Source organism: Lynx canadensis, chromosome C1, assembly GCF_007474595.2.
Source record: "Lynx canadensis isolate LIC74 chromosome C1, mLynCan4.pri.v2, whole genome shotgun sequence".
Lineage (NCBI taxonomy): Eukaryota > Metazoa > Chordata > Mammalia > Carnivora > Felidae > Lynx > Lynx canadensis.
This window is the reverse complement of record NC_044310.1, coordinates 46,008,744-46,036,604: the sequence shown is the minus strand read 5'-3', so window position 1 is coordinate 46,036,604 and position 27,861 is coordinate 46,008,744. Positions and strand designations below refer to the sequence as shown.

At 42.4% G+C, this 27,861-nt stretch overlaps 1 protein-coding gene across 4 annotated transcripts in view; it reads left to right on the top strand.

Annotated features, from left to right (window-relative positions):
• The window catches only part of DAB1 (DAB adaptor protein 1), a 295,169-nt gene that overhangs the window by 162,295 nt on the left and 105,013 nt on the right, over nucleotides 1-27,861 (top strand). For all 4 annotated transcript variants that reach the window (XM_030325086.1, XM_030325085.1, XM_030325084.1 and 1 more), the window contains exon 4: nucleotides 409-507. In XM_030325086.1, coding sequence (XP_030180946.1) covers nucleotides 409-507 — 99 coding nt within the window. The remainder of the gene's footprint in view (nucleotides 1-408; nucleotides 508-27,861) is intronic.

The window sequence follows — 27,861 nt, the reverse complement described above, 5'->3', positions numbered from 1 at the left end:
ATAAATAAATAAACATTAAGAAAAATAAATTAAAAGATTAAAACCATATCCAACATGAAGCCCAGCAAAGTAGTATTAATAGCGGGATCATATTGTGTTTATCTTGGGGTTTTGAATTCTGAGCCAAATATCCAGGCATAAAGCAGGCATCCTGTAAATCGTGGGTAGTGAAGTGAAGCAGTGTTCAGGTATGTGTTTGTCCAATGTTAGATATCATGTTAGGGTAAGTATTACCATAAAACATCAAGAAAGGGTAAGCACACTGGGCAGGGAAGCATGGAAGGGGCGAAGGGAGAGGAGCGTGCATGATTGGTGGCATCAGTTGATGGTATCTGACATGCCTTTGGGACCAGAGGGAATCTTCAAATGAAAACACTCAAGTAAAAACCATGTCCTTCCTTTCACCAGGGCGTTGTTGCTGGCGCACGTTCCAAAGGAGAACACAAACAGAAAATCTTTTTAACCATCTCCTTTGGAGGTATCAAAATCTTTGATGAGAAGACAGGGGTAAGTAAAAGAATCACGTGGCATTGCAAAATTGAATCCATTGACAGATGTGCCCTTAAAAGCCTCTACTCGGTGGGCAAGAATATCAAACAAGCATAAAAACACATAAAGCGACTGACAAACTTGATCAACTGTGATCGTCCATCAAAGGGAGGCTCTTCCCTGACTTGGCCTCAGTGTGACTGCACAATGTTTCTTACGGTGTGATTGCGATAAAAGTGTCACACAGTCCTGGTAATCTAATGGGAGATTGATGGGCTTTGAAGAGTGGTGGGTAATGTGACAGTTTACGTTAAATTTCTGTGTATGTTGGCAACGTTAATGACATGCATCCTAGAGGGAGACCCGTGAGCATCCAGACTCTCCCTAGTGTAACCTGTGCCACCCTGCAATTGCTGTAATCAAAAAGAATGAACGAGTTCTCAGTCTTAGACAAATCTGTCACTGCGTGACCAGGAAATGTAAGGGCTGATAGGTCTGTTGAACCTACCAAAGAGGCCGTGTGTGTTTCCGTCAGCCCCCAGCAGCAGTCAGCTCCCACATTCATCCCCAGGGCTTCCCTGACGTTGGTGGTCCTTGTTCATTGGCGGTAAGAGAAAAACAAAAATGTTCTAGGATCTGTTTTGTCCAGAGGGCAAGAGTCTAAGTGACGTGGTTTTTTCCTTTTATTCATTCAGCACTCTACAGCTTATGAAACGCCTTTACATAGATCACCTCCTTTGCATTTCACTCGTTCATTTTCAAGTGTTGTATAAACCAAACTCGACCAGCCACGTTACTTTGCCTGAGTCATTTTGCGTTATCCTTTCCTCCCCTTCGTCCTGACTCCTATTAGGATGCCATAGGGTGGGAGGAGGATAATTCAACAGTAAAAATGGGTTTTGAAGACAAGTTACTTCTGAATAATTCGCAGTAGGACAGATATTTGTACACCCATGTTCATAGCAGCATCATTCACAGCAGCCAAAAGGAAGAAGCCTCCCCAGTGTCCATGAGCGGATGAACGGACATAGAATGTGGTGCATGCATCCAATGGAATGCTATCCTGCGGGAAGAAGCAAGCAGGTTCTCACACCTGCCAGTATATGAATGAAATTTGAAGACATAATACAAAGGGAAGTAAGCCTTATTAATAGCAGAGTCATGTTGCGTTTATCTTGGGGTCTTGAATTCTAAGCCAAACATCGAGGCAGAAAGTAGGCATTTTCTCAAGGATACCACTTATATCGACATATCTAGAGAAATGAAATTCATAGAGACAGAAAGGAGATTGGTGGTTGTTAGGGCCTACAAGGAGGGCGGTACGCGATGAAGAGTCAGTGTTTGGCAAGTACAGAGTTACAGTTTGGGAAGAAGAAAATGGTGCTTGTGACGGATGGCTGGGGTGGCCGCACAACAGTGCGAATGTACTTTATGCCACTGAACTGTACCCCGAGAAGTGCTTATCATGGCAAATCTTTAGTATAAAAAATCACTAGTGATACTAAGTCCCCTCTTTGGGTTGCCTACTGTATACTAAGCTCATATGAGTCACTTGACATACATTATTCAGTTTTGCCCTCACAGCAGTATTATGGGAAAATAATAATAGCTACTTCACCAAGCACATAATATGTGCCAGGCATTGTTGTAAGCCCTTGGTAAGTAACAACTCATTTAATCCTCGTGAAGTCCCCATTGTTCTCTGTTTCGTACTTGAATATATAGAGGAGAGAAAAGTGTTGAGTAATTTATTGACAGTAAGTGTTGGAGGAGACAAGATTAGATAGACCTCAATTAGTCTGGTGCACGAGTCTTTTCACTTAGCCTCTATACCTGTTATCTCTCAGAGTAAGTGACTTTCCCAAGTTACCCAGCCTATAGGAGGCAGAAGTGGGATTTAGCCTCCTGTTGGCCCCAGTCAATATCAGGGCAGTTGACCTCTGTATTAAAGAGAAAGGTGGGCTTACCTGGGGGGTGCCTTGGGAGAAGGGAGTTTAGAATGAGGGCACAAGCACAGGTAGTAAAGGAGCTTGAATGCAGCAAGATTAAGAACCTAATGAAAGCCTCTCCTGCCTTAATAAGAGTATGACTTCTGTAACCAGGGAAGCTTTTCCTTCTCCTGGGTAGACTATAGTTTGGAGACCTGTGCTCAGGTTTGAACTTCACACTTGAAAAAGGACATAGGCAAATCAAGGAGTGCAGGCAAGTGTGGAGTGAAGTAAGCCGGACAGAGGGCAGCTAAGACAATTGGAGGACTAGAAAATATGTTGAGCGAAGACTTCTCAACACAGGTGTAGCCTCACGGGATCCCGGGTGACACACAAGAGTCAGAGAGCTACAGGCTTGTAGAAACTTGTAAGATGTCATTGATCCCTTAGCATCTTTATTGGAGGGAGACAAGTCATGTGAGTCAAGCGTGACCGAGAGATTTATATGTCCTAATAGTACGTCATCATCTCTAGTCTTTTCCCAATATCCCATCTGCCTGCTACCATGACAGCTGGTATAACCAAAAGGGCAGGAGTGAGGCAGAGTATCAGATAATTCATCTCGTCCAGGGGCCATATTTTAGGGCATTGCTGTTCCATCATGTCACCCACCATCACATAAGCTGTGCCCAGATCATTAACATCCCAATCACCAAATTTTAACTAGTGAGGAGAGGTAGTTTGTATTCTTGACCTAGATCTAAATCCTCAGTCAAGGGTGGCTAAACTGGCCCCAAAGAAAGAGATCACCAAACTCTGTAATGCTATTTTTGATTCTTCAGCTGGATCCCAATCCTTTTATGAGTATGTTCAGTGAAATCATTATTTCAGCTCAAAGCCATTTGACTTTGTGGAAAAAATGTCAGATCCCTATTGGAAAATCAGGGGGAAAGCAGAGCTAAATGTTTTCTGTCTGGCTTACTTCACTCCAGTCCTGTTTGATTCACATTAGGCTCCTATAGCCTCTGGCTTCTGCAAACTTGTTAATAAACCTCCACACAAGTCTAGGGAAAACGAGTAGAAAGGACTGAACATGTTAAAGCCTGAAGCACAGACAGTAGGGATCAGGACACCCCGTATTAATAGTGCTCATCTCTCTAAAGAGCTGTGTAATAGAAGAAGGAGCTGACTTGTTTTGTGTGACCCAATAAATAGAACCAAGATCTATAGAAGTTTCAATGAAGCAATTTTGATTTCTGAGAAAGAAGAGTTTTCTACCAGTCAGTTAGATGGACCACCTTCTGTGCTGGTGGTCCAGATGGTGAGTTCACCATCACTTAGGGGGTATTCAAGCAACAACCATAAGATGGAGAAATTGTCAAGCAGAGGATGAACCATTGAACAGAGTCACATCTAAGTTGAATCCTGAGACTAGTTTCAAAATTCTGTTTCTTGGGGCACCTGGGTGGCTCAGTCAGTTGAGCTTCTGACTCTTGATTTCAGCTCAGGTCATGATCCCAGGGTCCTGAGATCAAGCCCTTGGGCCCGTAGCCCATGTTCAGTGTGGAGCCTGATTAAGATTCTCATTCTCGGGGCACCTGGGTGGCTCAGTCAGTTAAGCGTCCAACTTCACCCGGGTCACGATCTCACGGTCCGTGAGTTCGAGCCCTGCATCAGGCTCTGGGCTGATGGCTCAGAGCCTGGAGCCTGCTTCCGATAATGTGTCTCCCTCTTTCCCTGCCCTTCCCCCGTTTATGCTCTGTCTCTCTCTGTCTCAAAAATAAATAAACGTTAAAAAAAAAATTTAAAAAAAAAAGTAAAGATTCTCATTCTCATTCTCTCCCCCACTCCCCTCCCCCCTCCCTCTGCTCCTCTCCCCGCTGGCACTTGTTCTTTCTCTTCTCTCAGAAAAAAAAGAAAAAAGGAAAAAAAATTCTGTTTCTTCCTTAAAGTCATCCCTGTTGATGTAATTTATCTTCAGATAAATGGAGGTTTTTCAAAGTCCATTGGAGATATGAGCAGGAACAGTTTACTAAACCTCTGTTGCTGCCCAGCATGGGACCAACTGAATTGTGCAGGATAAGAGTTTAAATGAAGTATTTTGTCCTACATATCAACGAAATGGAAAACTGGGTTTTTGTCATTTGGAATGACAAATTTTCGTTGTTTATCATATCTAAAGTATTCCTGCTCAAGCTGACGGCATTTTTTTTTCAAACCAAAAAAAGAAACATTTGCAGAACGTGACAATAGCTAGAATTTTAAAATCCAAAAGCTGTCAAAAATGTTTTGATCCCAATTAAAGAGACCCTTTCAGCAATTTACACCTTGTCTTGAATTTCAAAGGGTTCTTGATCCCAATCCGTATATGAGTATGTTCTGTTTTATTATTAGCACGTTGCAGGGAATAAATCAATATTGAAAAGCTGTTCATATTTTCAGATCTCTAGGTATTGATAATGTGTCAGAGGATCAGTGAGAACGCAGGAAACACTGTATATAAACTCATTGTTATTGGTAACAGTAGAAACGGTAGCAAATCAGGAGTAGAAGTGGTTTCATGTCAGCATTACTAGGTTCTCAAATCAGACCAGTGAATACGAAGGCAGGAGCGATGTCACCTCCATTTCACAGATAACGAAACAGATTTGGGGAGTGTCTCTGACTTGGCTGTGGACTCCGAACAAACCTTCCCACCTCAGATCTTTCTTTCCAGAGAAACTCATGGACTCTCTCTCCTGATTCCATAGAGATCCCATAGTTTTATTCCATAGAATTATTATAATTTTATGCCATAAAAAAATCATAAATATTGCAGGACCCCGACAATACATCTGTTTCTCAAAAGAGAGGGTGGTCATCTGCATCAGCTTTTCAAGATGATGTAACATCGTGTTGCCATAACCACGTGCGAATTTTGCTTGTTCATGTGATTTAGCCAACACTCGGCACTGTTACATGTGCCATTTGAGGTACATTACGGTAATTCTGTGAAGTTGGTGCCCTTATTTTCGCCATTTTCCAGTTGAGAAAACTGAGATCCAAATCCAGCCACACAATAAGTAAGTAGCAGAGCTGATATTCAAACCCAGGTGGTCTGGTCCAGAATCCTTGATGCCGGTAAGATAGCACGAATGATAGCATACCTGCCTTTGTCTGGGCTGCTAGAACAAAAATACCATAAAGGAGGTGGCTTGTAAATAGCAAACATTTATTTTGCATGGTTCTGGAGGCTGGGAGCCCAATATGACGGCCCCAACAAATTCAGCGTCTGGGGAGAGCCCATTTCCTCAGAGATGGGGCCTTTTCGCTGCATGTCCTTACATGGTGGAAGAGGTCAGGATGCTTTCTAGAGCCTCTATTATCAGGACACTCATATCGTTCATGAAGGCTCCACTCCCATGGCCTAATCACCTCCCAAAGGTCCTACCTCCTAACACCATCACATTGAGGGTTAGAATTTCAACACATGAGTTTGGGGGAGGGGACACGAACATTCAGACTGTAGCAATATCAAATTTTATAAATGACATTCTTTTATATACATTAGAGCCGATCCAGTATTCTCTCTGCTTTATTGTCACCATTATTCATTTTCATTCTGATGACCTTTCCTGAGGGAAGGTCCAGGGAGTGCAGTTACCGCTGGAAGAGTCTTATGGATGGAATGTTGGCAGTGTGACCGGCCTGTGGTTAGGCACGAGCGGATGCTGTGGCACGTGATGCTGTGTTTCCTGGGGATTCAAAGATGAAAGAGACGTGGTCCTTGCCCCTGAGGTGTTCACAGTCTGGTTTGGCCAGGCTCACAAAGTGAGCTGACAATTGCGAAGATGCATCAGGGAATGCACTAGTCGGTACTCGGGAGATTAAGAACAAGCTTTGCCTAGTATATTTAGGAATTTTTCACAGGAAAGGACACACTGGCTTGGTAGCAGAGGAGTAAGTTAGGACCGAAAAGACCCAAACAGTATTTATACATGCACAAAGGTCTTAAAGAGAAAGACACATGTGTTCAGTCTTCCCTGTAGAAAGTAAGTATTGAGCACTTATATAAACCCACAGATGAACAAGGCAATCTTTTTGTTCATCACTGTGGTCTACCTAGTTAGCATGACTCCCACATAGTAGGGGCTCAGTAATACTGAGTAATTACTGAGTAGTACTCAGTAATACATGCACAAAAAATAAAGTGACTTAGTGATTAAGAATCAGCAAATCTACAAAGGATAACTAGGGCATAGCAAGGGAGAGGTGGAGTTGACCCAGGATTGAATATTGTCCCTCATAATATAGGGGAAATGGCGTTTTAAATGCAGTGGTTGTACTTAAAATTTAGGGCTGATTTAATAATTTTTTCTTCAGTGAAAACCAGATGCCACTTTATTTGTATCTCATCAAAATCAGGACTAATCCTCCTTCAGTTTGAAGTGGATGTTTTGCCAGGGTTTGGGGGGAGCCCCTGAGGGAGAGGAGGGGAAAGTCATCCTGGGGAGGTAGACCGGGAAGAAGATAAAGGGGCTGTAGAATAGGATGCTGTGACCTGGGAGTCTGTGGGAGCATCCCTGTCACCCTGGGAGCCCCTGGAACAGTACACAGAATTCTCACAAGACTACTTACAAACTAGCCTGTAAGCAGGACCGTATGGCTTACAGCATGCTTTTGTGTGTCCTGTCTCATTTGACACCCATAAGTTCCAGAAGGTTTTATTGCCCCCTTTTACAGATAAGACTACTAAGGTACAGGTAGGATAGTGGCTTGCCCAAGGCCATTATGTGTAGCTAGAACTGAATTCAAATTCACATTTTGTAATGCCTGAGCTTGTTTTCTTTCTTTTACTCCAGGGATTCTCCACTTCACTGGTTCTTTCCCTGTACTGAGTGTTTTGGCACTTTATGTAGGCATTATGCGGTTTCGACTTTTGGGGGAGAAGGTAGTAATGCAGGAATTTTTTAGAAGCCAAGGACATTAGACATTCTACAGAGGACAGGCCAGTCACACACAACAAAAGTGTTCCTATGCTATACAACTTGCAAATGTCTTACGATACATTCCTGTAGATAACAAGCCTATTTATAATTAAATGAATCTAAAACCTAACTCTACAAAAAAGCAAAAGCATTTTTGTATCATATCCATAAATACTGAATTTTCCAGAAATGTAACTAAACAGCAAGAGAGATGTACTTTGTTTCGTTGGAACCCCATCAAGAGTTGTTCATCGTTTTGGAAAACCATACCATTTAATGTTCTTCATGTCTGAATTACCGACATGGCACTGATAACCCAGTTTCAGGTGTACCTGTCATGTTCACTACAGCTCAACTTATTTGGCCCTTCCTTAAAAATGTCAGATTTCAAAAAAAGAATGTCAACAATACTGAATTGAACACTTCTTAAGCCCACATTTATTCATTATAAGAAAATGTAAACATACAGCAGTGTTATTATATTCTTCTACTATAGTTATTTTTTTTTTAATTTTTTTTCCAACGTTTATTTATTTTTGGGACAGAGAGAGACAGAGCATGAACAGGGGAGGGCCAGAGAGAGAGGGAGACACAGAATCGGAAACAGGCTCCAGGCTCTGAGCCATCAGCCCAGAGCCCGACGCGGGGCTCGAACTCCCGGACCGCGAGATCGTGACCTGGCTGAAGTCGGATGCTTAACCGACTGCGCCACCCAGGCGCCCCATCTTCTACTATAGTTATAACTGAGCGTTTGTATGTAGACATTCACATTTTTTTTCTTAGAAATCATCTTTCATTTTTTGTTATAATTTAGGACATTTTGATGTGCTTAAACTTTGTGTAGACAGATTATATAATCGTTTGCAGGTAATAAAGGAAGAATTACAAAATATTTATTATAAAAAGAAGGTGTTTAGTCAGACAAGATTAAGAACCCCTATCTAGACCATGCCACCATTTTCATTGGTTCATATACTCATTCATTCATTCATTCATTCCACAAGTGCTTATTGGGTGAAAGGGGAATTTTTCTTGGTGGATAGAGATGAACCAGCCTGAAACCTTTCCTTTGAGGAACTTCTGGCCCTGGAGGTAAGACATATATAAATAACTAAAAGCTCAAAGCAAGAGTAATGAATATAATAAGAGAAAGATGAAAATTACCATGAGAGTTTAAAGGGAAAAAATGATTTCTTCCCTCTGAAAAATATATATGGAATGATTTAGAAAGAAAGAGCTGACCCTTGAAAAATGGGACACGATTTGAAGTTGGGGATATTAGAGGGCTAGTGTCCAGGCTGAGGGAATTATAGGCAGTGGTTCCTAAGCCTGGGTGTCAGGAAAGTCATGAAAGAGGGTAGGCCTGGGGAAGAGTGAGATGTCAGTTTTTCTAGATCTGCGAATGTGTAATTGCTGTCAACGAGAGAGAAAATGGACGAGGTAAGCAAGGGCTAGACTGGGAGGCCTGGAAGGTCTGACCAAAGGGTTTTGGTTGAATCATGCCCATTATAGCCTCAGTTATTATTCATTGTACTCTGTGTCCCTGGAGCTGCTCTAGATATACAGAGAAGTAGGTACAGTGACTGTCGGGCCACCCTTAGTTCTGAACATGCCGTTGTGTAATTCAGGAAAAGGTGCCTGCTTTATTTAAGACTCATTGCCAGTTGCCGGGAAACTGTTGCTATAATAAGTATATTCATTTTTGATGACTGTACTGTGCCTTGTTCCCCCGGAAGCTGCCCAGCTGTATGTGGCAGATCTGGGAGTGTCATCCATGGATGAGCAGAATGCTGGGGGTACCGTCTTGCCGTTTCCCGCACACGCCACGTGCTGCCCAGCTTTCGTGACTTTCTCAAGGCAACCCCTCCACTCGTAATGTCCTTTGCCCTTCTTCACATAGTAAGTTTTTCAGGGTCCGATAATGTCAACAGTGATACGAACAGCAGCACAGCACAACACCTAGAATGATCAAGACCTTTCTCTGGGCCAAATCCTTCCTTAAACTAAGTGCTTTATGCATTTCATCCTCTGAGCAGGATTCATAGCGGGTCTGTCTGAATCCACAGCCCACTCTCCTTGCGAGTGTGGTGTAGGCACCAGAGAGAGTGGACAGAGTGGAAAGAACATGGATTCAAGATCCAGACTATCTTGGATTTACTCCTGACCAGTTGTGTGATTGTGAAGCAATTTTTCTTAATGACCTTGTGCCTCTTTCACTCATCTGTAAGATGGGAATGATAAAAGTACCTATATCTTAGGGTTGGTGCAAGATTAAATGAGGATTTAATTTAATCTCTTAAGACTTAGGACAGTGCCTGGTACCATACAAAGCTCTAGATATTAAATAATATTATATTATTACCCGCATTGCCCCTTCTTTGGTACGGACCTCCTTATATCCTCTTAGCAGAATTAAGAAATCCTTTTGTAATGCTCCTACAGCATCCGCTGCTCACCCTTGTCATAGCACACCATCATGCTCCCATCAGACTACCCACGACACGAGGTACCTTGTCTCATCCGTTGTTATAACTGCAGGGTCTCCAATAAGCCCTGGCATGTGACAGAAATGCTAGTCGGACACTGAAGGAAGGAGGGAAGGCAATCAGGGAGGAGTAGAACAAAAGGGAAGGAAGGAACAAGGTGATAATTGATAAGTGAACTTACAATGAAATGCTGATCACCTGGGCCAGATTGTGGAGACAAAGATGCTACATACTAAAGATGCTCCTTTTACCATGCAGACAGTGAGTACAGAAAGACCAATGTACATGGTTCAGAGTTAACCCAATCCTAGGATGTCATGGGTGGAAGGTCCCTTGTACATTGACTAACTGACTCATTTACAAGTGAAGAAACCTAGAATGCAAAGAGAAGTGATGCCTGGCACCTTCCAGCAAATCGTAGGCAGGGCACCTGGGATCGAGCATCCCTCAGGGCTCACCGGGGTCACTCTCTGACACTCACAAAACAGGAAGTAGGAAATGTCCTCTTTCTTCCCTCTGCCTCCTTACTTTGCCTTTCTTTTCTCTCACAGTCTGTCCCGTGTATACCGTCTCCATGTTCTCTGCTCCTTCGCTTCAGTGTTCAGGCTCCCACGTGCCTGATAGCAGCCCCAGATCCATTTTAATATCAAAGAGACTGAACATCTAAGGGGAAAAATTGGCTCTCTGTATGTTTAGTGTCTTGTTGGATAATATTGGACTTTATCACAATAAAGAATCAATTTATAGTTCAAAACCAACATATTTTTAGAAACTGGTACTGTGAGGAAGCTGTCTCTGTAAGATAATTCCGACAGGGCATAATTCATGACAGGGAAGAAAGGATGTCCCTGTTACCCTGGAAAGTGAGACCATCAATGTTTTTGAGCAGATTTGGTAAACTCAGAAATGTAATATCTTTCCCTTAATGGATCCTTTTATCAATTTTAGTCTTTAAGGAGGTGAAGAGGTGACATTTTCTGTGCCACCTGCATGTGCATGATCGGTCTCCTTTCTTTCAGTCCCCTAAGAACTCACCTAAAAGAGTATCGTTGTTCTCATTAACCGGGATGAGAAAACTGAGGCACAGAGAAGTTCAGGGACTTGCACAAGGCCAAATATCAAACCAATTGCAGAGCTGGGAACTGACCCCAGCATGGCACAGTGGTAAGGCCCATGTTCTTTCCAGTTCCTGGTGTTGGTATTTCTCCCCTTCACGGGTGTAGTTAGGGCCTCTGGTAAGTAAGTGATCTCTCTTTGCTCTCTAGTGGGGGAAGTCAGACTGTGTTGAAGGTTGTCATCATGCAAACCGGCCCTGTGACTGAAGGGTCATCAGCCCTAATTTGGGCTCCTGAAGGGATATTTGAGCCCCTGGTCTCAAAGTTGCAGAGCCTAAATATGCACTGTGACCTTGGGTATGGCTCATCTCCTTGCTCTCTGGGACTCCCTTTCCTTACCCGATGGTCATTCCACAGACTTTTAATTAAGGGTCCAGATAGTAACATATGGGCCATATGGGCTCTCCCAACGATTTAATTTTGCCATCCTACTGTGAAAGCCACCTCACACAATATGTAAACAAATGAGGTTGGCTGAGTTCCAATAAAACTTTGTCAAAATAAGTTTCTAGTTCATGAGCCATACTTTGCTGACTGTGTTCCGGATGATTACTAAGGAGTCTTGTAACTCTCTCTGACGCCATGATGAGCCCTGTGGGAGAGCAGGTTGAGCCCAGCAGATAGTCTCTGGCTCTTCCTCACTGCTCTGTCATGGCTGACTTTTGGGTTGGGATGCAGAAGTGTTTGTTACAAACTTTGAAGATAAATATTCAGCTCTGCGGAATCGTATTACTTATTGCTACCATTTGTTGAGCACTAATTGCCAGACACTGTGGTAAGTGCTTCCATATATTTTTCTCATTGAATTCTTACATTCCATCTGTTCTATTTTATTATCATTTTACAGATGAAGTGACTGGAATTGAGGGAGGTTAGGTCACTTAACCAGGACTACTCTTACGTTTTTGTCAATTTATTCATCCAACAAATATTCATTGAGTACCTACTGTGTGCCAAGCAGTATTCTGAGGGATGTGCATATATGGGTGAATAAAAGGAAGGTCCCTACCTTGTAGAACTTATGTTCTAATGTGGGGAGATGGAGAGAAAGCAATAGATATATGTGAATCATATATTCTGTTGGAAGGCAGTCGGTGCTATGGAAAAGGAAAAAATAGAGCAAGGTCAGGGCATTTCCCTACTGCACTTTCTTTGTCCTCGCAAAGGGGCCTGTGACATACATGCATTGTAAATCACCAATATTAACGTGCTCTGGGAGCTTCCTGTAGTTTTAAGGGTCAGCTGAGTAATGGAGAAAGACACTTCTGAAAATTCTCATGCAAATTCCAGAGGCCGTTACATTTGAAAAATCAGAGCTGTCCTTTTCGGTGTTTCTACTTTTATTTAGATGGCTGATTGCTTTCTGTGGGGTCTCCTGTTTATTGTTTTTCTCTCACAAGCATTGCTTTTAAATTTTAATTTAAAACACATTTCCGTGACTATGCCATGGTTATTTAATAGTTACTTCTGTTTTTACAAAGACACTCCTTACCAGAGCCGTTTGTATTCAAAGGGTGATACTGTAATTAGGCTCAGCACTGATGTGATGGTTCTTTGTGCTTCTCTGGAGTACTTCTCAGTGGTGGCGTCACGCAGGGCAGCATTCATAGTTCTGGGAACAGTAAAGGAATGTGTGTCCTAGGAAGTGAGAGACTAGGTCAGGGTGGGAGCCCCACACAACCTCCCTTGCAGGGGAGAGAGTTCTGTCTGGGGGGAAACATACACAGGAGATCCTGTGGGCTACATGACCAGCAGCATGAAAGAACTCTGGGTTTGCTGTGAGAAGGCCTGAATCAGAATTGTCACCCGGCTACAGAAGTGCAGGTTGAACTGTAATGATAACAACAACAGCAACTACAATAGTGATACTAAGAATGGTAACACTGTCGTTTGGGATGTCATTGTAAGTGCTTTTATATACATCTCCTTTCATACTTTGATAAATCGGTGAATCTCTTCCCCGCTCAGTGTTCTCCTCTGGAGTATGAAAGTAGTAATTAACTAGCCAATCTGGATAACAAGCCTGCAGAATAGAGGTATTATGTCTTGTTTGTAAAAGATGACACAGAGTTTTGGAAAGGTGCAGTAAATTGCCAAGATGTCTCAGTCAGTAAAGGGTGCCCTGTGCAGCACAATATGTAATACCACCCCGGGGTTGTTGCCCAAAATAAGAAGGCGGGTGTGTGAGTGGTACAGCCTTCCATTGATGGTCAGTTGTTACCTGGAACAAAACCCTTCAGTATTCAATAATATTCTGGTATATTTTTCATCATTTGTGCTATAGTTACTGATTGTGTGTGTGTGTGTGTGTGTGTGTGTGTGTGTGTGTGTGTAGCATTAATAAGATGGATCTAATGTCTTCACATTTTTATATCTTATAGTCATTCTTTTCTTGTACCTTTCCCCACTTTTCTATATATTAGGAACAACCATGCTAGGCATTGGCATTCCCTGGTTGCTTGCCAATATGAAAAGTGGGGGGTAATTAAATAAAGAAACAAACGAAAACGTAAGACTGTGAGTAATTTGAAGTCAGGGCTCGTGATTTAGCTGTTCTTATATCTCCCACCTGTAGCACATAGTAGATAGTTGCTCCCAGTAGATAGTTGGAGAATTGCGCTGAATTCCTCATTGTTAAGTCCAACAGCCTCTGATTCACCTCCTTGTCTATCTGTGTCCATCTCAGACCTTTGGCCATTGTGGGTGGCATCTAAATTCTGTCAGCAGTTAATCTGGCCGAGACTGAAAATGGGATCTCCATCTGCTCTGGTGGTGGGCTTCAGTGAAATAACCCATTTTACTCAAGCCACATCTGTCCTTCTTGTGGCTTCTTGAACTTCTAGATGCATAGGAGGTCACATAAAATGTGTTAAAAGTTGCATGCAAGGTATTAAATCTCACCTTCTAGTGTTATTAATGACCTTAATGCCTAGGTACTTTGTTTCCCCCCATTTTTCTTTATCTTTACCTGCACCTAATATACCTTTATCTTGCTCATCCCTGTTCTCCAGTGCTCATATGTATGAAAATACGTCACCTTTTTTCTACTGCCACAGACATTTCCAAGGACATTATCAAGTACCCCACTATATATAAGATATAAAGTATAACCTGCTATAAAAGAAGTAAAATATACAAATTGAGGGGAAGGTAAGATCTAATTAGGGGGAAGGAAAGGAACAAACATTTATCGAACACCTATTGTGTGTTTACCCCTATACTAATATTACAAGTTCCTGGGAGACAGAAACCGTTGCCTTCTTCTACCCATCCTCTGCTCTGCCAGAGCAGAGTTTTCCCAAAGGGAGGGAGCCCCTTCAAAGACACGGGAATTTTGATGCAGGGCACCCAGGGTCTTGGCACATGGACAAGTGCATTTTGCTCCAAAGGATGAGAGAGAAGGTTAGCAGAGCTGTGAGGTGGTGAGGGAGTGCTGTGTGTGCCTTGCTGAGTGAATTACACACACGGCCTCCTTCAGTCCTCACATTCACACTGTGAGCTGTAGGTGTTTCTAACGCTATTCTGCTGGATAGAGCCGTGAACCTTGGAGGCGGAGAAGGATAGAGGTGCTCTGTGCCCTGAGGACAGAGGCCAGTGACTTCACAGTTCTGACTTGAGCCCGGGGCCTCACGGTCTGCTGACCCAACATCAGACACCGCATGCAGCCATACCACGGCTTCCGCCCAGTATTCTATTGGGCTCACACCAGCACTCACTCTCCTGCAGCTGCCTCAGTCACGTAGCACAGGGATTTGCCTGCCAGAATGGATTTGACTTCCTCAACTATTTAGAAAATCAGGAGTTTTCAAATCTGCAAGAAATTACCAGGGAAGCATGGCCTCAATATTCAAATACAAAATGCCTGCACCTCCGGAGACTGAGATCTGAATTTTTCATGATGTCTAAGAGATGCACAGACTATTTTGAAACTATAGATTTCACAATTTTGAAGCTAAAGATTGTACCAGCAATTGTCTAAACTCAAGACAGTCATAACCTCCACTCTGGGAGGGAAGATACTTCATCTTCCCTGTAAGTGGGTCTGAGGCGGGCGTCTGAGACTCTGAGGTACGCAGATGCACTGTCCCGTGACCGTGCACTCTGATACATTCACCCACCTGCACAGGTGCACAAAATCACACCGTGAGCATTGAAGAGCCTGATCCTTATTTATATTTAATGCCTTTTCTATTTGCAAGAACAGCATATATTTATTGTAGAAAATTTCCAAAATATAGAAAAGCCATAAAGTAGAAAATAAAAATTATCTGCAATGCCACCATCTAGAAACAAACCCAGTTAGGGGGCGCCTGGGTGGCTCAGTTGGTTAAGTGTCTGATTTCGGCTCAGGTCACGATCTCAGAGTTAGTGGATTTGAGCCCCGTCGGGCTCTGACAGCTGACATCTTAGAACCTGGAGGCTGCTTCGGATTCTGTGCCTCCCTCTGTCTCTGCCCCTCCTCTGCTCACATTCTGTGTGTGTCTCTCTCTCTCAAAAATAAACAGACATTTAAAAAAATTAAAAAATAAAAGAAACAAACTCAATGTTTTGGTGTCTATGCTACCAATCCTCTTGATGCAAACAGAACGTTTTACACATCCAGAATCACCTTGTACATGTTGCTTTGTAACCTCCTATTGTGTTTATCTATATCTTTTCTTTCATTAAATATTTTTTCTAACATCTTCAATCTCTGTAAAGCTTTCTAGCATATGTGTGTAACATAATTTAATAAGCAACATATTGTTAGTACCTGCATTTTTGGGGCATGTCCTTTATATACATCTGTGAGTATTTCCTTTAGTTAAATTCCAGAATTACTGGTTCAACAGGTATGTATATTTTTAAAGGTTTGATTTTTTTTTTGTCAAGTTATGTTTTAGAAAGTTGTACCGCAAGATCTACAGATACTGTTTCACTCTATGTTTGTCAGCATGGTACTATTTATTTTATTTTTTAAAGTTTATTTATTTTGAGAGAGACAAAGACAGCATGAGTGGGGGAGGGGCAGAGAGAGGGAGAGAGAGAATCCCAAACAGGCTCTGTGCTCTCAGCACAGAGCGTGATGCAGGACTCAGACTCATGAAACTGTGAGATCATGACCTGAGCCGAAACCAAGAATCAAACACTTAACCAACCGAGCCACCCAGACATTCCGCTATTCATTTTAAATTTTTTTTTTCTTCCAACGTTTATTTTATTTTTAAGACAGAGAGAAACAGAGCATGAATGGGGGAGGGGCAGAGAGAGAGGGAGACACAGAATCAGAAACAGGCTCCAGGCTCTGAGCCATCAGCCCAGAGCCTGACGCGGGGCTCGAACTCCCGGACCGCGAGATCGTGACCTGGCTGAAGTCGGACGCTTAACCGACTGCGCCACCCAGGCGCCCCACCGCTATTCATTTTAAAATAGAAATTTTTAAGCTTTTTTAAAACTTTATTTATTTTTTATTTTTTTTTAAGCTTTTTTAAAACTTTATTTATTTTTTATTTTTTTTTTTAATGCTTACTTGTTTTTGAGAGAGAGAGAAAGAGGCAGAGTACGAATGGGGCAGGTGGGGGTGGGGCATGCAGAGAGAGAGGAAGACACAGAATCAGAAGCAGGCTCCAGGCTCTGAGCATCAGCACAGAGCCCGACACAGGGCTTGAACTCACGAGCTGTGAGATCATGACCTGAGCTGAAGTCAGACGCTTAACTGACTGAGCCACCAAGCACCCCTAAAATTTTATTTATTTGTTTGTTTGTTTGTTTTCTTCCAAATTTTTATTTATTTATATTTTAGTTGGTGAACATACACTGTAATATTAGTTTCGGGGGCAGAGTTCAGTGATTCACAACTTAAATATAACACCAAGTGCTCATGATAACAAGTGCCCTCCTTAATATTCATCACCCATCTAGCCCCTCCCCCACTCTCCTCCCTCCATCAACCTTCAGTTTTCTTCTCTGTCTTTAAGAATTTCTCATGGTTTGTTTCCCTCTTTCTACCCCTACCCCCATGTTCATCTGTTTTGTTTCTGAAATTCCACATACAAGTGAAATCATATGATATTTGTCTTTCTCTGACTGACTTATTTCACTTAGCATAATACACTCTAGCTCCACCCATGTCATTGCAAATGGCAAGATTTCATTCTTTTTGATGGCTGAGTAATACTGCATTGTGTGTGTGTATGTATGTGTGTGTGTGTATGTATATATGTATATATATGTATATGTGTATATGTGTATATATATGTATATGTATATATATGTATGTATATGTATATATATGTATATGTATATATGTATATATGTATATATATGTGTATATATATATATATACACATACACACACACATACATACATATCTTCTTTATTCATTCATCAATCAATGGACATTTGGTCTCTCTCCATAACTTGGCTATTATTGATAGTGGTGCTCTAAACATAATCAGGGTGCATATTCCCCTTGGAATCTGTATTTCATATTTCTTTGGGTAAATACCTAGCAGTGCAGTTGCTGGGTCATAGAGTAGTTCTATTTTTAATTATTTCAGGAATCTCCATGCTGTTCTCTAGAGTGGCTACGCCAGTTTGCTTTCCCACCAACAGTGCAAGAGAGTTCCCCTCTCTCTGCATTGTTGCCAACATCTGTTGTTTCCTGAGTTGTTAATTTTAGCCATTCTGACAGGTATGGTATAGTATCTCATTGTGGTTTTGATTTGTATTTCCCTGCTGATAAGTGATGTTGAGCATCTTCTCATGTGTCTGTTACTTATCCGGATGTCTTCTTTGCAAAAGTGTCTATTCATGTCTTCTGCCCACTTCTTGACTGGATTATTTGTTTTTCGGATGTTGAGTTTGGTAAGTTCTTTATAGATTTTGGATACTAACCCTTTATCTGATATGTCATTTGCAAATATCTTTTCCCATTCCATAGGCTGCCTTTTCATTTTGCTGATATTTTCCTTTGCTGTGCAGAAGCTTTTATTTTGATGAGGTTCCAATAGTCCATGTTTGCTTTTGTTTCCCTTGCCTCTGGCAACATGTCTAGTAAGAACTTGCTACAGCCAAGGTCAGAGAGGTTGCTGCCTATGTTCTTCTCTAGGATTTTGATAGTTTCCTATCTCACAATTAGGTCCTTCATCCATTTTGGATTTATTTTTGTATAGGGTATAAGAAAGTGGTCCTATTTCATTCTTCTGTCCAGTTTTCCCAAAACCATTTGTTGAAAGACTGTCTTTTTTCCATTGGAAATTCTTTACTGCTTTGTCGAAGATGAGTTGACCATATAGTTGTGGGCCCATTTCTAGATTTTCTATTCTGTGTCACTGATCTCTGTGTCTGTTTTTGTGTCAGTACCATATTGTTTTGATGACTAAAGCTTTATAATATAGCTTGACATCCAGAATTGTGATTTTGTGGTTCCATACAAATTTTACAATTATTTGTTCTAGCTCTGTGAAAAATGCTGGTGGTGTTTTGATAGGAACTGCATTAAATGTGTAGATTGCTTTGGGTAGTATAGACATTTTAACAATGTATATTAATCTTTTTGATACTTTTTTTGGAAATAAGATTTTTTTTTATTTGAGAGAGAGCACACCACAGACAAGTGAGGGGCAGAAGGAGAAAGAGAATGTTAAGCAGGCTCTACATTCAGCACAGAGCCTGATACAGGGCTTGATCCCATGAACTGGGATCATGATCTGAGCCAAAATCAAGAGTCGGATGCTCAACTGACTGAGCCACCCAGATGCCCCGACCTTTTTGATACTGAGCTGTAGATATCACACTTCTGTCTTAGGTTTATTATCCACTCAGAATAGTCATAATAGGGCCAGAGTATAATTATAGAGACCATATTTTATGATAATGAGACTAATGTTCCTTTGGCTGTACCTACAGATCTGAATGATAACATAGGGCCTTGAGAGTTGGCTCAAACTGGATTTCCTATAGGACTCAGCTTATCAATTCTCAAGCTCCTAACTGTCTGGACTCCATTTATGCCCTTGGTCCTCCACTTTCTCTGGCCTATGAGTAGGGCAATATTATTGATTCCCTATATATGCATAAATGTCACCAAGAAGAGAAAACTTGACAGTCTTGATAATTAGAATTTATGATTTTTCATCTTTGACTTTCAAGCAGAATACAATCTATGTATATATTCACCCCTACACATGAAGCTCTACAGCCTTGGACAAGTTCTTTCACCACTCTGTGCCTAAGTGTCCTCAGTTATGAGATGGACATGGGATGACTTTGGCCTTCTTCGGAGGCCTGTTGCAATAATTCAGGGAAAGAGAATGCATGTTAAAGTTCTTTACAGATGAGTGTTCCTTGATTATATGCGTTATTTTTGTTACAAGGGAAGAATGAAGTTGGCATTCAACAAATGTTTATGAGTGAATGAACTTCTCCTTTGATGTTCTTCATTCCAATAACTTTGTATAATTTATGGAGAACAGGTTTCTGGAGCTAAGGAATGCAGCCTAGGTCTGTCCAAACTCAGAATTAGTGGGATCTGAAATAATGAGATTTTCTTTTGGCTTCCTTCAGGATGGTTCTAGTACCCCCATGGTGCTCATCAGTTTGGTTTTCTGCCCACAGTGCTTATATTCCTGCCACTAAGATAAGGTCTTCTAGAGAAGTGAATGTGCCTTATACCTCTTGGGGCCATTTATCTAGCCTCGGAGTACTTTCTGCACAAATCTGTCTTTGATTTTATCTCTTTTTATGGAACTATGTGAATATCATTGGGAGAGTTCAAGTTAACTATTCCATAGAGTATAAAATTGCATTCTTAAAAACCAGAGTTTCCATCAGCACCTTGGAGAAGTCATTTGTTTTCCTTTTCCCGATACTCTCATCTGTAAAAATTAAATTCTTATATCAAGTATTTACCACACACACACACTGTGTCCCAGGTACTGGGATACCAAGATGAATCAGAGAAACCCCCTTCCTCCACAGGACTCATGATTTAGCAGCCGGGAAACAACCCATTATATGACAGCGTGATAAGCAAGGTCATGGTATGGTCGCCTCACTTCAAGCTGATACATGTGTGCTTCTGTATTAATGCCCTGAAAAGGAAAGCAAACAGAATCATTCTACTTAAACAAACAGATGATATTTAACCGATCCATACTGGCGATGTTGGTGAAATAGAGATACAATACAGAGATACTGTGCAGAGAACAGCCTTATAGAAGCGGCCATTGCAGGGGAGTAAACTCCTTTCAGCCTGGTGTCCCACCAACTCCCACAACCAAAAGGGAGCCACCGTCAGGTCAAATGTGCCTGTCTTTCTCGGCCTTTGCGTGTAGCATGTTTTGGGTTTATTATATTTTTCTGCCTAGAACTTTCTTCTTCTGCCTCCCCACAGCCCACTCACCGTTTGCCCCTTCCTTTATTTGGCTGACTGTAGTTTATCCTGTAGACCACTATGCTCAGGTGCCTTTTCCTCAAGGATTCTTCCATAACCTGCCAACCTAGATTAGATATTTCTTGTCTGCGCTTTCAGGCATTAGCCCGAAAATTATAATCATTATTAAGATGTGTTCAGTGAGTTAATGGATAAACAAAAAATGGAAAATATATCCATAAAATGGAATGTTTATTCAGTCTTTAAAAGGGTAGGAAATTCTGACGCATGCTCCCACATGGATGAACCTTGATGATATTAAGCTAAATGAAATACGCTGGTGGCAAATACTGTGTGATTATCTTACATGAGCTTCCTAGAGTAGTCAAATTCATAGAGACAGAAAGTAACATGGTGGTTGCCAGGGGCCAGGGTAGGGGAGAATGGGGAGCACATGTCAGTAAGTACAGAGTTTCTAGCTGGGTACGATGGAAAAGTTGTGGAGATGGTTGGTGGTGATGGTTTTACAATGGTATAAATGCTCTTAATGCCACTGAACTGTCGACGTAAAAATGGTTAATTTTGTATATTTTAGCCCAATAAAAAAATATGTTAGAAGTGGGTGTGTCATTACAGTATACTTTCCAATACCTTATGCTCCCTTGAGAACAGGGACCATGGGTTTTCATCATTGTGTTCTCAGGACTAAGCACACGCCTAGTAGATGGTAGGTACTCACACACACACACACAAAAGTTGAACGAATAAATAATGTAGAAGTTGTCTACGCTTACCATATCTAACTAATAACACCCTGATTTGATTTTATTTCATTTAGTTTTAAAATGTTTATTTACTTACTTTGAGAGAGAAGGAGAGGGAGAGGCAGATAGAGAGAATCCCAGGCAGGCTCTTTGATGCCGGCGCAGAGCCCGATGTAGGGCTCTATCTGACAAACTGCGAGACCACAACCTGAGCTAAAATCAAGAACCAGATGCTCAACTGACTGAGCCACCCAAGCGCCCCTAACGCCCTGATTTCATAGATAAGAAAACTCTGAGAGGAGCAGTAACCTTCCTAGGACCACACAGCTAGTCAATGTCCACGTCAGGACAGAGACCGAGATGCCACCAACCCCGTCCAAAAACATTCCTTCCTTCATGCCAGCCTCTATTTGCCACCAGTGTCTACAGACAGCTGATAGAGCCAGAGAGGGTAGATGCAGATAAATGAACCTGAAATGCCAGGTCTTAGATCAAAAATGATTTTAGAAGGACTGAAAAGAGTAGAAAAGGAAGAGGAGAAAAAGAGGCTGATAGAAGACTTCCCTGGCATACAGTCACTTTTCATTTGCTTTTTACTTTTTCCAGTCTCTTGCCATATAACCAAAAGAATTGGAGTGGGGAGATTGATTGAGCAATCAGTCGTTTCCCAAGGCCTGTACTGGGATCCCAGTCTCTTAGGTAATTTAACCTGGAAGGGGGTTTTGCTAGAGGGAACAGCCCACACGATTGGGGATGGACAAGATGATTTAATGGGCCTCTTCCTGCCCTAATTGCTAATCTTCCTTATGGGAACCCCCTTCTCCTGCTGCATTAAAGACTCCATTAATTTGTTTATATATAAATTCAAGCTACTTCGGTTCTGTCACACTTCTGAGAGGCTCCCCTTCAGGAGTCCCTGGCTTATACCACCCATTAGGATTTACTGATAAGAAAGATGCATTGTGCGTTTTATTACCTTGTCTATGGAGCACATGTAACAACTATAAAGTACGTTCATGTATAGTATGAATAACTGTCAGGGTAATTGATAAAGTAGTCTATAATAAAGGTAGTCAGAATGGCATTCCTAGATGCCGAGGTCTCTTAAGTGTTCAAGAGGAGCGGGGAATGGCACTCAATAAATCCAGTCTTTCAGAAACTGCTGGCATTCAAAAAATAATAATAATAATAGCCAACCAGAATCCTTAGGCCTGCATTTCACTTTCAAGTGTAATTATTTTATGTTGCATTTCATATCTGCTGACACATTGGAATCAACTCAAATAAAGGAATGCCATAAATCTTGCATTGTTTGGATTAAGCACGTGTCGGCCCACGTGCTGGCGCTGGAAGAAGTCTAGGAGGAGGCTGGCCGCCCCTGTGTGTAAATAGTTTTAGAAAACTAAGAGGCTGGGAAAGATGTCGATGCGGTTATGACAGATGCTCTACCAGCAGCCGTCCAGCGTATTTATTCAAAGAGGTGAGAAGCTCAGTACTTCCTCCTCGTTAGATGCATTGTAGCTGGCCATTAGGATAGTATCAGTGACAGTAGTAGCTGAAGCTGTCTGCCACTGGGCTTCTATTTGCGCCAGCTGCCTACGTGTGCTAACTTCTCCCTTCAAAACAATACTACATGGGAGGTACATCCAGCTGTGTTATCCAGTCCGTGCTCTTTAACTTGTCTACAAGTTGTTCTAGATTATTCATTTGGAAATGGAAATAATTATAACAACATTCACAACCCTCACAGACATCACGGGGCCTGTGAGAGGATTTACATGATGTAATACACATAAGGTACCTAGAACGATGCCGGGCACACAGTAAGTGCTCAAGAGCGTGAGCTGACCTTAGCATTTTCATCTCACAGGCGAGGAAACCAGGCACAGTGAGATTAAGAAACTTGCCCAAGGGGCGCCTGGATGGCTCATTCGGTTAAGTCTCCAACTTCAGCTCAGGTCATGATCTCGGGGTTCATGGGTTTGAGCCCCGCATCGTGATCTGTGCTGACATCTCAGAGCCAGGAACCTGCTTCCGATTGTGTCTCTCTCTCTCTCTGCCTCTCACCCACTCACGCACACACTCCCTCTCTCTCCCTCAAAAATAAATAAACATTAAAAAAAAAAGAAAAAAGGAAAGAAACTTGCCCGAGGTGACTGATGGAAGATTTGGACCCGGGTCTTTTTAATTCCAAAGTCAATTCATTCTACACTTGCTGCTTGTCTACTGCATGTTCTCCATGTTAACATCACACATCGGTCCTTGTTCTGTCCTTGGAGCCTGGAAGGAGGGAGCTTTGTCTTTTCTACAACCTTACTAGTCTCGCAGCCTGTCCAAAGCTGAGGGAGATAATGGAGCAACCTTCCTGGGTAAAATCTTTCACCTTCAACTGGGAGCTGTTAGTACCTGAGTACATGTTGTGTCTTGCCCAAATGTGAATTAATGTGGCCTCTTCGGACTTCCAATCTTTTTTGAAGTATGAGCTCTACCCTTCTCACTCTTGCCTATCTGTTGGTGTTGTTATAGCAGCTCCACACTCTTAACAGAGACTCTGTTTGATGACTAACCACCGCCTACCTCAACCACAACCATCTGTCTTTCTTCTACAGCTGTTTTGCAATTAGGGTGATCTCATTAGCTGGAAAAAGTGCTAGAGAAGGAGTCAGATCCAGGATATAGTCCTTTACCTCTGTGCCTCTACACCTTTACTTATATGCCTTGTATCAAGAGGAATGCCAGCTCTTTCTCTGACTGGCTGAGTATCCTTGAAAGTCACTGGACCGCAGTTTCCCCGTCGTGCCAGGCTGCATCCTCAGCCGAGATTTCTGGTCCACCAAGCCAGCAGAGCCGCGGGTCACAGAGAGATGCACCGAGAACATGGCAGGACTGGCCTGTCATCCCTCTTCCCCTAAGCCATCTTGAAAATCCTGACATCTTCATGAGGCTTTTATCACTTGTGCCAGAAAGGGAGCAGACTACAACATTTTAGACACATTTTCAGTGTGAAGACACAAATAAAACAACGTAGAAACAGAACTAGTGTTCAGGACCAATAAAGAGTCAGTGGGAGGAAATACAAGTTCAATCCCCGGCCCACTTGTGAGCTGTATTACCTTGGCAGATTATACAAAGGGTCCGGAACTCACTGTTCTTAAATTGTAAGGACTAATGTATACTGTGCTGCACAAAGGACTTAATTAGACTGTGCATGTCAGAATGCTTTGAAAACTGCAGAATGCCCTGGAAAAATGTTAATTGCTGCACAGGTGGAAAGAAAGCGGCATTTAGGATTCAGAGGTAGAAATTCACGGTGCAGCTCTACAACTGACCAGCTGTCTGATCCTGGGCACTGACCCTTTCTGAGCCTCATGTTTTCCATGTGTAAAATTGGCAAAATAATCTTACGACTCTACACCTGTTTCACAGAGTGGTTCTCAGGTTCCAATATGACGTCAATAGAAGTGTTGGCTTCAAAATTGAACTCTAGGAGAGCCTGGGTGGCTCAGTTGGTTAAGCTTCTCGCTCTTGATTTCAGCTCAGGTCATGATCTCATGGTTCCTGAGTTGGAGCCATACTGGCAGTTCGCAGCCTGCTTGAGATTTCTCCCTCCCTCTCTCTCTGCCCCTTCCCCACTCATGTGCACTGTCTCTGTCTCTGTCTCTCAAAATAAACAAACTTAAAAAAAGTTGAACTCTAAAGCACTCTGCAGATGTTAGCCACCATGTTTATGACATAGGATGTTATGACAGGATGGCCAACCAGTGGGGTCTCATCTTTGTCCCTGCAAGTCCAAAGAGCATCTTTGTAACACTGGAGTTCATTTTCCCATGGAGAAACCCTTACTTTTCACTGCACAATTTCCAGCTTTCTCAACCAAACAGATCCCCCCTGTTCCTTTCCTTAATTGGAGAGAGAGAATAGAGAGGAAACAGAAGCCAAGCCAAGAATCAGTGGGCTTTTTCCTCATAGGTACGAATTACAAGAACCGTGGCTGTCTTTGCCTCTCATTTTGCTGTCTGCTGGACGATGTTTGCACAGTTCTGGGGATGAAGTAACTAAGATCTCTATTCAGGATAAATGCTTGTTCTGCTTTGTAGCAAAAGATATATGCCAAGACATAAAAAGAATTCTCTCCATGGTGTTCCTTTTAATTCATAGCAGTTATAGAGAGCTGTAAAAAGCTACCTAATTACTTCTTCTTGCTGTATATTTCAAAGATTACAGGTATCTTAGTAGATTCAAGGCAAGTCTTGTATTAAAGGCACTGGGCCATAATCTCTCCTTTTTTTTTACCCTCCCCCCACCCCCTTTGTAACCAGCACTTCAGTCTATGAGTGAGAATATTGGCCTCAGGAACCGTTTTCATCCTTGGGCTCTCTTTATCCTTGTTGAATGAGCAAGACACTGGGATGTCACCTTTACTTCTGCAGGCATCCATTCGGCCACTTGTAAAATGAGGGCAGTTATTGGAATAATGTCATTGATGTATGCAGTGTGACTGAAGGACCCTGCGAGGGTCCCGGTCTGTCATCTGAGCTGTCTGTGTACAAGTGCCCAGCCCTCCAAGATGAGAACATGTCCCTAAACAGGTTTTGCACATAGCCTGCTGAGTGATAGAAACAGTAGTTTCCATGTCCTTGACATGTTCATGATACATGAGATCATGGACGAGTGAGGGGGAGAACGGCTAGAATCCCCATATAACAGCTGAGCTCTAGAGGCAGGAACTACTGTTTTTGTGTCCCCTTTTTCCTGCTAACACTACCCATGGCCCATTGAGGACCCCTCATTGACTCGGTCATCAAGCTCTTTAAGGAGAAGCTCCCACCCAACCCAAATTCAGATCCCTACCTTACAGACGCCTTAACCCTTTGGGAAATGCCCGCACCCTTATCACCCAAAGCAAGGCCAGGCTTTCAACTGTCAGACTCCATTCACTTTTAAGAGGCCACTCAGAGAAGACTCTTAGCTGATGTGGCCTTTCATGCCCAGCCCGACTGAAAGTCCTATCTTTCCTTCCTGGAGACCCAGAAGCTTCAGATCCTCCTTCTAGGACTGTGCTGTCCAATAGCGTAGCCTCTAGCACCAGTTAAAATTTAATAAAATTGTTAATAAAATTAATAAAATTTAAGTGAGTTCTTCAGTCACACCAGATACCTTTCAGGTGCTCAAAAATCACATGTGGCTAGTGGCTACCTGGGAAATAAGAGGGGGATATATATGTGTATATATATATATCCATATGGATATATATATATATATATATATATATGGATATCCATATATATATATATTCATATCCTGGCACCAAACTTCCCAAACCCTTGTAATTTCCTAAGCATTAAGAACACTAGGAGCATCTTTTGTCCTAATATTTGACTTTGACTCTGGTTCCTGACTTAGAGCTCCAAATCCCTTGGCATTTCCTGGATGATGGGGAGTCTTTTGTGCTATTGAGGCAATTTTTGGTGGGCTCCTGAATAGCTTCAGGATGGGGGCTGGTCCCTGGAAAGGCCACACCATGATTAGGAGCTTGGAACTTTTCAGTCCCATTCCCCTCCTGCCAGTGGGAGATGAGCTAGAGATGAAGTTAATGATGACTCACGCCTATGTGAGGAAGCCCCCATAAAAGGTACAGGGTGTGGAGAACTTCCAGGTTGGCGAGCATGTGGAGGTTTAGAGAGAGTGGCTTGCTCAGAGAGGGCATGAGAATCTACACCCCTTCCCACACTCCTAACCCTGGGCATCTCTTCCATCCGGGTGTGTCTGAGTTACATACTTTTTATAATAAACCAGTGAAATAGTAAGGAAACTGTTTTCCTGAGTTCTGTATGCTACTCTAGCAAATGAATCAAGCCTGAGGAGGGTGTCACGGAGACCCTGATTCTAGCCAGTTGTCAAAAGCATGGGTAACAACCTAGACTTGCTATTGGCATCTGAAGTCAGGGGGCAGTCTCATGGGACTGAGCCATCTGCGGGTAAATATCGTCAGAATTGAGTTCAGTTCCAAGACACCTGGCTGGTGTCGCAGAGAATCATTTGGTGTGGGTAACGCAATAACACATCTGGTGTCGGAAGCGTGTGAGGCTTGTAGTGTGGGAGTAAAGGAGACCTACAGGAGGAGGTTTCTTGTATATGACCATATTAGATAGTGAACATCTAGAACATTTCCTTGATCGTAGAAAGTTCTGCCAGACAGAGCTGGGATGAATATGCCCACCTCATACCGAGTACCTACTCTGTGCCAACTCCATGCTAAGAACTTTATGATCCCCAATCCCCCATGATTTAACACATGAGAAACCTGAGGCTTAGTGGTGTTAAACTGCCCAAGGATGCATAGCTGGTAAGTAGCTAAGCTAGGACTGGACCCTGCATCTGTCTGCTCTGCAACCTACTCTCCAACCACCTTTCTCTGCTTACTGTTGATAATTGCTATGTTGCAATAGTTGCGTTCTCTCCTGTGTTAGTTTCTGCTTAGTATCCTCTGTGAACCGGCAAGGTTGGGGTGAGCTACAGAATGGGGCCAGGCTGATAACTGCCGCTGCGTGTGCTGAAGACGATGTTGTCTGTCCGTTTTGCATATGTTTCTCTGTTAGGTACGTTCTTTTATTATTATTATTATTTTTAATATTTACTGATTTGGGGGAGAGTGCAAGTGGGGGAGGGGAAGACAGAGAAGGATAGAAGATCCAAAGCGGGCGCTGCACTGACACGCTAACAGCAGACAGCCCGATGTGAGGCTTGAACTCACAA